The 13,274-nt window shown below is 38.3% G+C and overlaps 1 protein-coding gene across 5 annotated transcripts in view; it reads left to right on the forward strand.

Moving 5' to 3' along the window:
* Positions 1 to 9,878, forward strand: part of LOC134572862 (phosphatidylinositol-binding clathrin assembly protein-like) — an 83,291-nt gene extending 73,413 nt beyond the window's left edge. For all 5 annotated transcript variants that reach the window (XM_063432121.1, XM_063432118.1, XM_063432119.1 and 2 more), the window contains 2 exons: positions 7,099 to 7,206; positions 8,813 to 9,878. In XM_063432121.1, the coding sequence (XP_063288191.1) occupies positions 7,099 to 7,206; positions 8,813 to 8,827 (123 nt within the window). In that variant the 3' untranslated portion in view covers positions 8,828 to 9,878. The remainder of the gene's footprint in view (positions 1 to 7,098; positions 7,207 to 8,812) is intronic.
* The last annotated feature ends 3,396 nt before the right edge of the window (positions 9,879 to 13,274 follow it).

Raw genomic sequence — 13,274 nt, forward strand, 5'->3', positions numbered from 1 at the left:
TATTGGTTAGGGACCTGCAATTTCTAGGTCAGGGATCGTTTATTCCCAACAGTCAAGTAGTAAATGCAGGAGACATGCGTAACCTGAGTGAGCTGGTGGGTGATAGGGAGCCCTCTGCCTTGAAAAGATACTGATATCTGCAAATTACACACTTTTTAACTATGGCATCTCTGATAAGGCAGCATGTCACGCTAAATACAATAAAGCCATCCTGCAACACCTGTTGAATGCAGCAAAAGCACTTCTACCTGTCCTTTGGAAGAATTTGGGAATTCCATAATTTTCAGTTGAGAGCCCTGAGCCCTTGGCACCAAGTGAATTCACAAAATGTTTTAGGCTTGCATAGCTTCTCTAAAAAACATTAGGGATTAACATTATACTCAATTTTAATGACTGGCCTCTTATAGCAAGATCAACCGTTTCAATTTCCTTTTTGTGGCTTCAAATAGATTCATTACAATTGAAGGTCTTCCTTCCAGACAATAAAAGAAAACAAAAGTAGAAGTCTGCTTTATTCTCTCTGAGGTAAGTAAGCAGCATCAGAAAAGCTATGATTCTCCTAGGTCCTTCAGTAATACCAGCTGTATACTGTGCAAGTACGCTTATATGTCTACTTTAGAAAAATATTCTACAGTAATGGAACTACCCTTATTTGGAACTCAACTACAATAAAGTTTCCGTTGTGAATCAGAAGTTCTTTGCCATAAAAAGGAATATCCTTTATGCTTATTTCTTAAAGAAACCTCACCACATATGAATCCTGTTCAGGATGTGGAGCCCCATTTCAGACCATACTACAGAAGGGAATCAAAGCGGCAGACTTCAGTTGTCAAATTTGAAAGAGTTAAAAGCGATCTTGAGATATATGCATTATTTGCATAATTGTTAGAGAATCAATAGATCCAGGTAAGATGTAAATGTTCTACCAGTTTCCTATTTAAATAGCCAGAGAGGAACGAGGTCAGTATGTCTGTATTTGGTCAGAACTCCTTCAGAGGCTTGTTTCAGTTCACATAAGTTCACAGGTGTTGGAAAATGTTCTGTCAGATCAGCTATGCAGAACCAAGGTGACCCAGGCAAACTGGTCTTTCAACCATCAAATGTTTAATCAGATTACCCTTCGGTTCAGCCTTCCAGTTATCATCTGTCATTCTTGTTTCCTCCAGTCTACTTGATACCAAGAATACTAAAGAAAATAAGGACAGATCAAACGTCTCTTTGCGGTCCTTCCCTTTTTGACCAAGAAGGTCTTAATTCATGGACCTACTAGATTTGTGCCAGTGAAACTACTGGATTCTTCCTCAGTTGGAGAATTTTCTTGGACAAGTATTTCCAGAAGTAATGAAAAGATTCAGCTTGTCTTCAGAAAAGCTCCTCCTTACCACTAAAGGTATAGACACAGAAGTCTTTGACATTCTTCTATTGTCAAAAAAGAAGTCTACTAGTTTTATCTAATTTTAAGATATGGAAAATGTTTCTCTATAAAGTCCACTCTCCGGATCTACTCCTGCCATCCATAGATTCCTGCAGTTAGGATTTGCTATAGGTTTTGGCTCTTCTACCGTTAAGGTTCATATTTCTGTAGTCCGTCATTTCACTGTTACAAAGTTTGCTTGTCACCATTTGATTGTTAAATTCTTCAAAGATGTTTCCAGGATAAGACTTAGAATCCATGACACTAAATCTGGTCCTTCCAGCCCTCACATAACCCCTGTTTGATCCTATGGAAGAATACACTCTAAATAAGGCCTGCACAACCTGCGCCTTTCCAAGGTATTTTTGAACTACAATGCCCATGATTCTTTGAATAAAACCGCTAACACGGTTTTCTTTTTTTCTAATGAAACAGCCAGGGGATCATGGCAGTTGTAGTTTAATATATCTGGGGGGCGCAGGTTGTGTAGACCTGCTCTAAATTTACAGTTTTAGTCTACTTTTTATTGCTTTAACATCTGATAAGAGTTGGAGAACTTCAAGCTCTAGGAACTCAGTCTCCATATTTTTATTTATTTATTTATCTACTGTAAAAACCTCCAAACACTCACACTTGTCTGCCTGCCTTCAATGAGGTGAGACTGTTTTTGCCAGAGAGTGTCCTGGAAGAACAGCTATGCTTGTAGGCCTGGTTTTTCGATCTTCCAGCGGTGGAATGCACGTCGGTACTGGAAGTGGTGTGGGTGCGTATACTGGTTACAGTGTGTTTCACCTACAGATCATGTCACGGAAGCACAATGCGATCTTTGTGCTTTGGTGACTGTTTAAACTTGGGAGACTATTTAGACCCCAGCCAAAACTACCTGATAGCTTTTATCAGCTTTTACCTTTGTTTTGGCCTTTTTCCTCCTTTCTAGTATAGTTAGGTATTTATTTTCTTTCAGTATGTCTAATACTAAAATTTCAGAGAAACCTGTGGAGAAGCCCAAACATTTTATCTGTGCATCCTGCAATTAACCAATGTCAGATGGTTATTAAAAAAAAAAAAAAAAAAAAGAAGTAACGTTTGTTCTAAAGAGGTAATGGAAGAAGCTAACAAAGCAGAAGTCTCCACTTTTCTGTCTTGGTTTCAGTCCATAAAATAAATTTGGTCCAGGCACTCCAGATTGCTGCAGGAAGGCAGGTTTATTGAAACAAAAACTGCAACTTTTTGGACTACACAGAGGCCTTTACCAAGCTTGATAAAGGCCTCTGTGTAAGCGTGGTTTTCCCAACCCTAGCCGTGATAAGCACCTGGATTCCCAAGTGTGAGTCCTCAGTTTGTGAATTACTACAGTTCTTTGGTTTCAGTCCAGTCTACAACAAACTTTTTTGCAATATTAGGGAAGCAGCTATTCAAGCAGCCCAATCATATGTCACTCCTGAATTTTGTTCAGGACCCTCACAGAAATGTGAGAAATATTGGGTATATTTGGACTCCAGTTCCCATTCTTCTGGTAGCTCATCCTCTGAAGATGAATTGCTTTTCCAGATGAATATTTTCAGAAGCTCATAAAGGAGATTTCTCTTATGGAAGAAAGAGTGGAGCTAAGCAAACACAAGAAAACAAAGTATGTTTCTTTCCACCCTAAGCTAAAGGATCTCATGGTGGAAGTTTCCCTCCAAGAAAGCTTTTCTTACTATATACTTTAAAAATATATTTTCAGTAAAAGAAAAAGACAATAAGAAATTAGAGCTTCTAAAATTGAATGTACACCTTGCACAACTGGGCAAGAAAACTAAATTGTTTATTGGAAATGGTTTGCCAGATGCTATGGACAAAAAGTTGAAATATAGGTTAAAGGGACACTATAGTCACCTGAACAACTTCAGCTTAATGAGGTTGTTCAGGTTAGAACTATAGCTCCCTGCAGCCTTTCTCATGTAATCACTGTATTTTCTAAGAAGATACAGTGTTTACATTGTAAGCTAAGAACACCTCCAGTTGCAGTCACTCAGAGTGAACCAGAGGGACTTATGAGTTGATGGAGGCATAATATGCCTCCATTCACTCAGATCTGCTGTGCACAAGCATCCTGTGATTCAGTATCTCCTCCCACTGCATGCAGACACTGAACTTTCCTCATAGAGATTCATTGATTCAATTCATCTCTATGCGGAGATTGGCCAGGGCTGTGTTTGAATCATGCTGGCTCTGCCTCTGATCTACCTCCTTGTCAGTCTCAGCCAATCCTATGGGGAAGCACTGTGATTGGATCAGGCTATCACATGGCAGCAGACTGCTTGTTTTTCCTGAGTCTAACAGCATGCAGATTTACAGCTTCTGGCTTGAATACAGTAAGATTTTTACTATATTTATGGAGGCATGAGGGGCCCAGCGGGGGCTAGATAGTCGTGTTAACACTATAGGGTCAGGAATACATGTAGTTGCACTGGTGACTATAGTGTCCCTTTAAGGAAGATATTTTAATTAATGCAGCACAAAGTGAAACACTTATTGCAGGGTAATTTGTTGAAAAGGCACAATGCTCTTGGTTTGATTCGCTGTAAAGGTATATTTCTGTCAGTCTCAATAAGATCTTATTAAAATTCTTCAAAATATTAAGATGGCATCTGATTTCATGCCTGATTCCACTCTTTAACTTTCTGCTAAATCCATGGGATTTTGTACAGTGACCATAAGGGCAGTCTGGCTGAGAGGTTGGTAAGCAGACTCTACCTCTAAATACTCCCTATGCGACAGGCCATTTGAAAAGGGCAGACTTTTTGGCGTTCAGTTGACCGATCTGCTTAAACAGCCGAAGGTAATAAGATCGAACGTACGTTGGAACAAGAGCTTCTTTAGCAAAAATAATCTTGCAGAGATTACTTTAGTAAAAGAAATTCACACAGCTGTCAGATGCAATCTTTTGACTACAAAGGCAAGTTAATGAGAAAACAAAAAGAAAGGAAATTCTGATGCCATGAGTGTAGGAGTAAGATTACTGGATTACTTCTCAACATGGCAAGACATCACCACGACGAATGGGTCCTGTCTATTATTGTTTATCACATCAAATTTGACTGTCTTCTTCAAAAAGGTTTCATTTGCACTACTGTCCAGTCTCCCAGAGTATCAGAAGCCCTCTTCCTGAAGTTTATTTATTCATTACTGGTATTTCTAAAGCGCCAACAGATTCCGCAGCGCTGTACAATTAGTGGAGAATGTACAATATACACAGACAAATACAAGCGGTAGAAAGAGCCCTGCCCGTAAGCTGATAACTAGGCATTGAAGCTCTTTTATTCAAAGTGCTTAGCTAGATAGCCCGTGAGCTTACAATCTAAAGGATACCTTGGGGAATAGGGACGTAAGGTAGCAGGGGAAATTTGGAGGTGATGGCTAAAAGAGTTAACACAGCGAAGCAGCTATTGGTAAAATGTAAAGGGAATGAAGAGGTAGTTGAGTGAGAATCTCAAACAGCTGGAGGAGCATGCTATATATTTACTACCCATAAATTGTTATCAATAAGATTAGAAGCCGTATTAACGATTTTTAAAGTAGTTTTGTATTTTTGAGTATATTTTTGTGACTCGTCATTTCTAGTGAAGGCTACATGGTGCTATTAAGTTCAGCTTGCGCACTTCCATCTGCTGCCCCATAAAATAAAAATGTGAGGCTGTGCCTATCCTGTCTCCTCGAGGAACAGGCAGATACTGGGGGAAAAAGAAGAAATCTATAGTCTGAAGTTTCCAAAAAAGAGGATGTCCAGACTAAAACAAAGAAGGAATAAGGCCCAATCACCATAACCTCTCTAATACTGGGAAAGGGGATCACCAGTCCTTATATAAATTAAGAAAAAGCATATAACTACAATACTTTAATGAAAAGTATCCAGGAGCTTATAAACCTCACATAAATTCCACAAAATACCGTATTTATCGGCGTATAACACGCACCTCATTTTCAGAAGGAAATTCCAGGAAATCTCCCCCCCCATCCCATAGTGTCCCCCCCCTTTCCATAGTATTCTCCACCCCCTCATCCCATAGTGTTCTCCCCCCCCATATTGTCTTCCCACCCCCCTCCCATAGTGTCCCCTAGTGCACTTTCCCTCTTGTCCCATAATTACTTACCTGTCTTGAAGCGTGGGCCGGCTTCACAGCGCGCACCGCGGTACTGGAACTATAATTTCAGGTTCCGGTTTCCGGCGGGACTGAAAGGAAGTGTGCACACTTCCTTTCAGTCCCGTCGGAAACCGGAACCTGAAATTGAAGTTCCAGTACCGCGGTGCGCGCTGAACACCGGCCCACGCTTCAAGACAGGTAAGTAAATATGGGATATCGGCGTATAACACGCACCCATGATTTTCCCCCTATTTTCAGGGAGAAAAAGTGCGTGTTATACGCCGATAAATACGGTAAATACAATTGGTGATAATAAATAGCATGGAAAAAGTCCTGATAAAAAGTCCAACAATCTGTTCAGCAAATCTGCAGTAATATTGTTACCGGAAAACACCGCAGAAGCCACACATAGAGTTGGACACAAGTCTATTCAGGAAGTAACAGGTCTATTATTTACACACCGATTGGGCCTCAGATGAACTCCTGTTCCAAAAATATCTGAGAGGCCGAAAACATGTGCAGAGGCCTTTTGTTAGCAGCATATCTCCTCCCATACAGTATAACCCCTCCTATATTCCTCAGACCAATCAGCAAACAAGATATTCAGGATCACCTTATATGGGCAGACCACATGGCTTGTTAAAGACAAAGGAATTTGCTTTCCATTTCCGTACATGCTCAGTACACTGACTCATCCAACTGTTTGTAATCATACTAATTAGCATATGCCATGTGGAGATTTCGGCCTACTAAATTTTGACCATGCTGGAATACCATAACAATATAGCAGAAGTGACACTCTCCCTGCTTGTGAAGACAACAGAGTATAGTGAAAATGGCAGATTGATCTACTTTCCAAAGAAAGATGCAATAAATCCCCACAAGATAAAATATGAAGCAAGTCTGTACAAAGAAAACGGTTGCTCAATAGTATCAAAATATACTCCAAGTAGAAAAATGATAATGTCACTGTAAAACTATCAATATTATATTCCAAGATATCTAAAAACCCTCACAGCAATGGTGTGAGCAAAAAACGTTAGGTCAATAGCATATAGAGTAACCTGTTGGTCTGACCATGTAGATGGATAGGATCGGTGGGAGTTATACTCCGTCCTTTGTCCTGGTCAGCATGGGTTCCACCTCCAGCCTTACTCAGAGGTTCTCCCTCCGATCTTTCAGATCGATCTCCGGTGTAAATCCAAAACCTGGAGTCGGCAACAGCACAGGTTAGACTGCTGCGTGAGCGTCCAATTATTGTAAATGTCTTAAGCGTTTCGTTGGGATCCTACCCTACTTCATCAGAGACTGTAAACCCTATTTAGATACTGGGGTAGGCTTGTTGGTGTCCAGTTTTATGTTATGGAAGACTGGATTTAGGGAAGTTCTGTATATTATGCTTTTAAATGTCTTTATACCACCATGCTTTTCCTTCCCTGCGGAACAGCTACAAAACTCTCTCTAGTGCTGCTGATCATCATATGGAAAAGTAAATATAAGGTGGGTAAAAATAATGCTCCTTTTGTATTGGTTTTAATTTTGCGTTCTATTTTACAGGTTCCTGCACAGATGGGAGCTACACCTTTAATGGTTCCTCCTCAGATGATTTATACACAGCCAGGGTTAAGGCCAACAAATCCGTTTGCACCTGTATCTGGAGCCCAGGTGATTTATTTTATTATTCTCCGTTTTTTGTAGAATCTGGATTGCAGGTACAGTGCTTCTAAAATTACAAACTTATAGGACCGTTAAAAGCTCTCAGACTGTATCTCATTTAATTGGTCCAGATGCGGTGGCCTTTTAAATTTTTTAACCCTGCAATGTAAAAAGTTTCAGTTTTGTAGAAACTGCAATGTTTCCATTGCAGGGATAGACACCTTTAGTGTCTTCCTGACGGCTGCTAGAGGCACTTCTATGTGAGAACATCCAGGCTCTGTTTTCAATGAGATGCTGCTCTACTGCAGTTTGCAGCACATGTACAGTAGCCCTTGTAATGAAGCATTTAATTAGCTGAGATCATCAATCTTGATGATCTCAGCCAGGGAGGCGGGCCAGCTGCTGCAAGGGCTGAAGAGGGGGAGTGCTATAGATAGGGGAATGCTGTAGTGTTCCTTTAAAGCATTCTATGTTTTGTAGATTGGAACAAGTTTGTTTTCTTTCTGGAATAAAAAAAAAAGAATCATGGAAAATTAGACATTATACAAATATTTGTATCAGATGCCTTTCAGTACTTTTGCAAAGAGGTGTTTGTAACACTGATGTACCTAATAACAAAAAAAAAAAAATTTACATGGAATCAAAGGCAATGACCGTTCCAGGCATATTTAGGATACTTTTGTTGTACATTTAGAGTAGTGTGGAAAAGTCAAAGTGTGACATGTACACTAACTGGGTAAAAGTACACAGAAATGAAACCTAATAAAAAGGTGGTGGTGAAACTCAGGGCGTTTTTTTAATAACAATATATGAGATTAAGTTTGCTAACATGGATATTGTGGAATTAGTGTTCTAGAAGATACCTACAATTACATTTTTAAACCTTGTTAGGTGCCGTGTAGCCAAGGGGGCTGTGTGTACAGTGTCAAATCATTTCCTGTTCCTCTGTAGGCAGTGCAACTGTCATGGTGACGTGTGGGCCTCCCAAGTTATCCAAATCTCTAAACCTGGTATATTTATTAAGCGAGTATGCAGTTCTTCTATTTTTCTAATGTCGTCGACTTTCCCTTTCCATTCTGTTATGGAGGGCACATGGGGTGATCTCCAGTGTAATGGGATGAGTGACTTAGCAGCTTGCAATAGCACTGGAAAGCAAGTTTTCCACAGTTGTGCTAGAGCATGCATGTCAAACTCAAAGGCTAGCATAGGCCACCCCATCCCTGCGCCCACGACCCCAGCGTATTGTCCATGGTGAGACCAGCACAACCGGGGTCTAAAGGCAAGTTAAACACTTTGCTTTCCTTGTTACAGGAGAGCCCATAAATCTAATTAGGAATACATATATTCCAAACATTTGAGTTTTCCTTTAACTGCTAATTTTTTATTTATATTTTTCATTTAAAAAGAAGGGTCCATAAATCTTATAGTCACTGACACACTGACTAAATAATAGAAAAGAGATCACATTTTGACTTAATGTTAAAAAAAACTGCACTGCTCCCATGCAGGAGCAGCAGTTTCTTTGCAATTCATTGTACTAAAGTTTTAACTATCCTTTTTGAGTGGCTCATATACACCTTTAATGATTTAGAATTTTATTTTTTTTTTCTTCTAGATGCAGTTCATGTAAAATTGCCAAAGCAACAAGGATGCGTTGACAACCAAAAACTGGTGAACAGAAAAGAGGATTTCTAGTCTCTGCCAATATTTCTTTTTCCAGGGCATTCATGTAATTAAGAACCCATTATTTGAACCTCAGAACTTTAGAGATGTACACCATCCATGTACCATGGAGTCCTATTTGACCTGTTTTGACCTTGTGAGGCAACCGTGGCAAATTAATTTTATTTTCTTTACTACATGGTGGCAGGAAGAGTCAGACATACAACCTTACTTAATGTGACTGTTGAGGTGCCTTTGATCAGCAAATGCTCATGGTTTTGTAACATCACCTGCTACCTGGCTGATTTGTTTCCCCATTATTTATTCTACAAACTCCATACCCATTTCTTTTGACAACCTATGTAAATGTGTGGCTGTTGTAATCAATTAAGACACCACTCAACTGAGAATGAAATCTAGCTGTTAACACATCAGGTCCTGATATGACTATTCATGGCTAAATGAATAAGCACTTTTGGCTGATGAGCTGTAACCTGGAAAATGAAGATTATTTTTATGTAAAACCAGCTGCAAGAAAATGACTTTATTCTTGTATACTGTGATAATACACTGAAATGAACTCTGGATTCACATGGACCAATACAAAATCTAATGAAATTGCAGAACGCTTACTCTTATGTCACTTTAGTAATTCCCTTCTTTCTTGTGACAGGATATGTTCCTTAATATAGTAATCTAAACTTTAGAATGCTCTCCTCAGAAACATTTACAGACAAATCAGGTGCAGGGACAATATATGGGCACTGTGCCATTTTCAAAAGAGGAGGTTTGCCCTTTGTTGCCACAACCAAGGATGGAGACTGTCATTGTACATTCTAGCCATTGAGCAAGAGGATTGCCACGCCTATCTTTGCTTCTTTAAGTACAACAAAATAATTAATTTTTAATATGTAAATATATATAAATATATATCTTCAAATAATTTGACACATCCTGATGTTTAAAAGAAAATGAAAGATGTGCAACGTAAAATTATCTTAAAAAAAAAAAAACAACAACACATTAGTTATGGGAAATTACTTCATTAGATTAAAAGAAATGTTTTGATATTTATTTAATCACAACCAATATATTTCCAGAAATCCCCTCTTGGTTACCATTGACACTTTATATGTGGCATTTCAAAAGAAAAGTTAAAGCCAAGATGAATATATATTTTCCAGAGAGGAAAAGGAGGAGATTCTAACATGGATTTATGATCTATTCCAAACATTCAAAGAATGAACTGTCATTACGTACTAAGAATTAAGCATATACATTTTTATTTTTTTTTTGTACTTGATTTTTAGAACAAGTTTCCCTGAGTAAAGACAGAACTAAAGATAACCCGTATTTGTATGTGCCACAGTTAAATTGATTATAAACAGACAATATTGCATTAAAACAGCCCTTCTTTGGGTACATTTATATGGAAATGCTATAATATGACAATTTATTTATTTGTTTTATGTGTTGCTAATATTTTCCACGCATCCATACAGCAGAGGGTTTTAGTAAAGGAACACTCCGAGCACCATAACCACTACAGGAATAGCTTTTATTTATTTTTATCAGTGTCTTAAAGGACAACTATAGGCACCCAGACCACTTCAGCTCAATGAAGCGGTCTGGGTGCCAGGTCCCTCTAGTTTTAACCCTGCAACTGAAAACATAGCAGTTTCAGAGAAACCGCTGTTTCACTGAGGGTTCATCCAGCCTCTAGTGGCCGTCTCACTGACAGCCGCTAGAGGCGCTTCCGCAATTCTCACTGTGAAAATCACAGTGAGAAGATGCTGGACGTCCATAGGAAAGCATTGAGTAATGCTTTCCTATGGGCGGTTTGAATGCGCGCGCGACTCTTGCCTCGCATGCACATTCGGTGCTGACGTTGGACGAGGGAGGAGAGTTCCCCAGCACCGAGGGAGTCCGGTGCTGGAGAAAGGAAAGTGGCTGAAGGGGTTTTAAGCCTTCCAGCCCAGCGGGAGGGGGTCCTAATGCCCCTATAGTGTCAGGAAAACAAGTTTGTTTTTATAGTGGTGACTTTCCAGTGTCAGAATTTTGTCAAATCACATGCTTATTTAGTTTTGGGTTTATACAAATTACATTTAATTTACAGAATCTTTCTGGCTGGTTTATTTTCAAGGCGACTTTGGAGTATATTTTCTTCAGCTTGGATCTGTTAAATATTGTAAACCACATTTGAGGAATGGGATCCGTATTTACAGAAGAACTGATGTAATGCTTCTGAGACAAAGGATCTGTAGCTTTAAGCAGTACCATTGATCAGTATTTACTTTTTCATTTTTTTTTATTTTTTTTTACATTATTTATTTTTCTGTGCAAATGAGTGAATACAAACGCACCTGCAATGCCACAACAGCATGAACAAGAGACATAATAGCATACATAGTTATATTAAAGCATGACATTCTTAATTATATAGAAATGTGCAATGTCAATACATAAGAAACTGGCAAGTCAGTCATGTCTAACTGTGGTAGATATGTAAACTTAACTAGGCTAGTGTAGGAAGTGTGTAAATAAGCAAGGCTAGTGGAACATACAAAACACGCAGCCTCATAAAAAGTAGTAGATACGTCATTGTTTAAGGATTTGGTAAAGAGTCATCATCAATGGTGTATTCCCTCCTCCTGTCTCTCTTTTGACTTAAGCCTAATTTAACCTTTTTTTTTTTTTCCTTTCCTCTTTCCTTAAATTATCACCTTTTTCTTAACTTTCTTTAATTCAATCATGTGAGAGACTGTATCTCAGCCAATAAAATGAATAATGGGAGGGAGTTAACACCTCAATTTATAGGGGAAAAAAAATAATAATTTCTCAATCCACATTCATTCATCAATCACTCATACATTTTCTTGGTACAGTAGTGGTGTCTCATTAGTCTTATCTGTATCTAATTTTACAGTCTGGAAGTATATGATGGCTAACTTATATTATTTCTTGTGTTAAATCCTTCTCCTCTTGTTCCAGCAATTTTAACCAGTTAATCAAAATATCATTATCTCTATAATTACTTCTAATTCTATTTACGCCTATTTCCATTCGTATCTGAAATTTTACTTGTTGGATGAACATCACTTTAGAAAATTCCCGTATCTTTTTCCAGTTTCTGGCTATAATTATTTTCAACGCTATCAAGCAGTGTATTACCAATATTTGTTTTCTTTTGTTTAAGGTAGGCCATTTTAAACGTAACAGCATCATATCTGGGCTAGTCTCTATTTTAATGTTATCTAGTTTGAGTAACAAAGTTCTCACCCAACTCCACAAGGGCGAACTTTTTTACAATTCCACCATATGTGAAGATAATCCTCTCTTGATTCTCCACATCTCCAACATAGGTGATCATTATCTGCTGATATTCTAGACATTCTAGAAGGTACTAAGTACCATTTATTTATCACCTTATAATGGATTTCCATTAAGTGTATACTGTGCACGTTTCTCCCAGCTTTTTATTGCTGTTGGATTATTTTCTGTTACCCTAGTGTCTAGTAATTTAATACTCTTTGAGAATAGTTTTTTGTTTCATTATTATCAAATATAGTTTTAATTGCATTATACATATCTCCTTGATTTATAAAATTATACTTTTTTTAAATAGCTGTTCACTCTTAAATATGAAAAGGCTTCTTGAGATGAAAGAGACGCGTCGTTTCTTAAAATATTAAAGGGTTTTACCTTATCATCCAAATATATATCTTCTATAATATTTCCTTCTTTCCATTTTTTTAGAGAAATATTAGGTATTTCTCTTTCAATATGTTCTATAATTTGGAAACCGAAAATTTTGTTTTTAATTTCTAATTTCTTTTTCATCTTTACCCAAATGGGAACTAGATGATTTAGCACATAAGAGGTAGAATATTCACATATTTTGTTATTCCATACTATATTAGCTAACTTCTTAGTTTGAAATATTTCAGATTCTAACCAGAACCAGCCCTCTTTATATGTAGCTTCTTTCTGCAATATTGCTATATGTGAAATTATCCCCGCCTCGTAATATATTTCTATATTTGGATAACGTAGCCCACCCTTACTTATATGTTTACTTAGTGTATCTATTTTTATGCTGGGTTTTTTGCCTCTCCATACAAATTAGCAAATGCAGATTTAATAATTGTTAATGGAAACATCCTAAACAAGTATATCCATTTAGCAAGGACATAGGCTCTTAGGGTGTTGACTCTCCCCCACCCAGTGGTGTATCCTGGTTTTGTGCTGCCCTAGGCAGGACAAAACTCAGGCGCCCCCCCTCCCCCCGCGCCTCCCGCGCCACCCCCACCCAACCTTTCCCCCATACTAAATACACTAAATACACACGCACACATTCACTGACAGATACGCATACACTAGCTAACAGAAACACACACACACACTGACAGACACAC

The sequence above is a fragment of the Pelobates fuscus genome, chromosome 9 (genome assembly GCF_036172605.1).
Source record: "Pelobates fuscus isolate aPelFus1 chromosome 9, aPelFus1.pri, whole genome shotgun sequence".
NCBI classification, from domain to species: domain Eukaryota; kingdom Metazoa; phylum Chordata; class Amphibia; order Anura; family Pelobatidae; genus Pelobates; species Pelobates fuscus.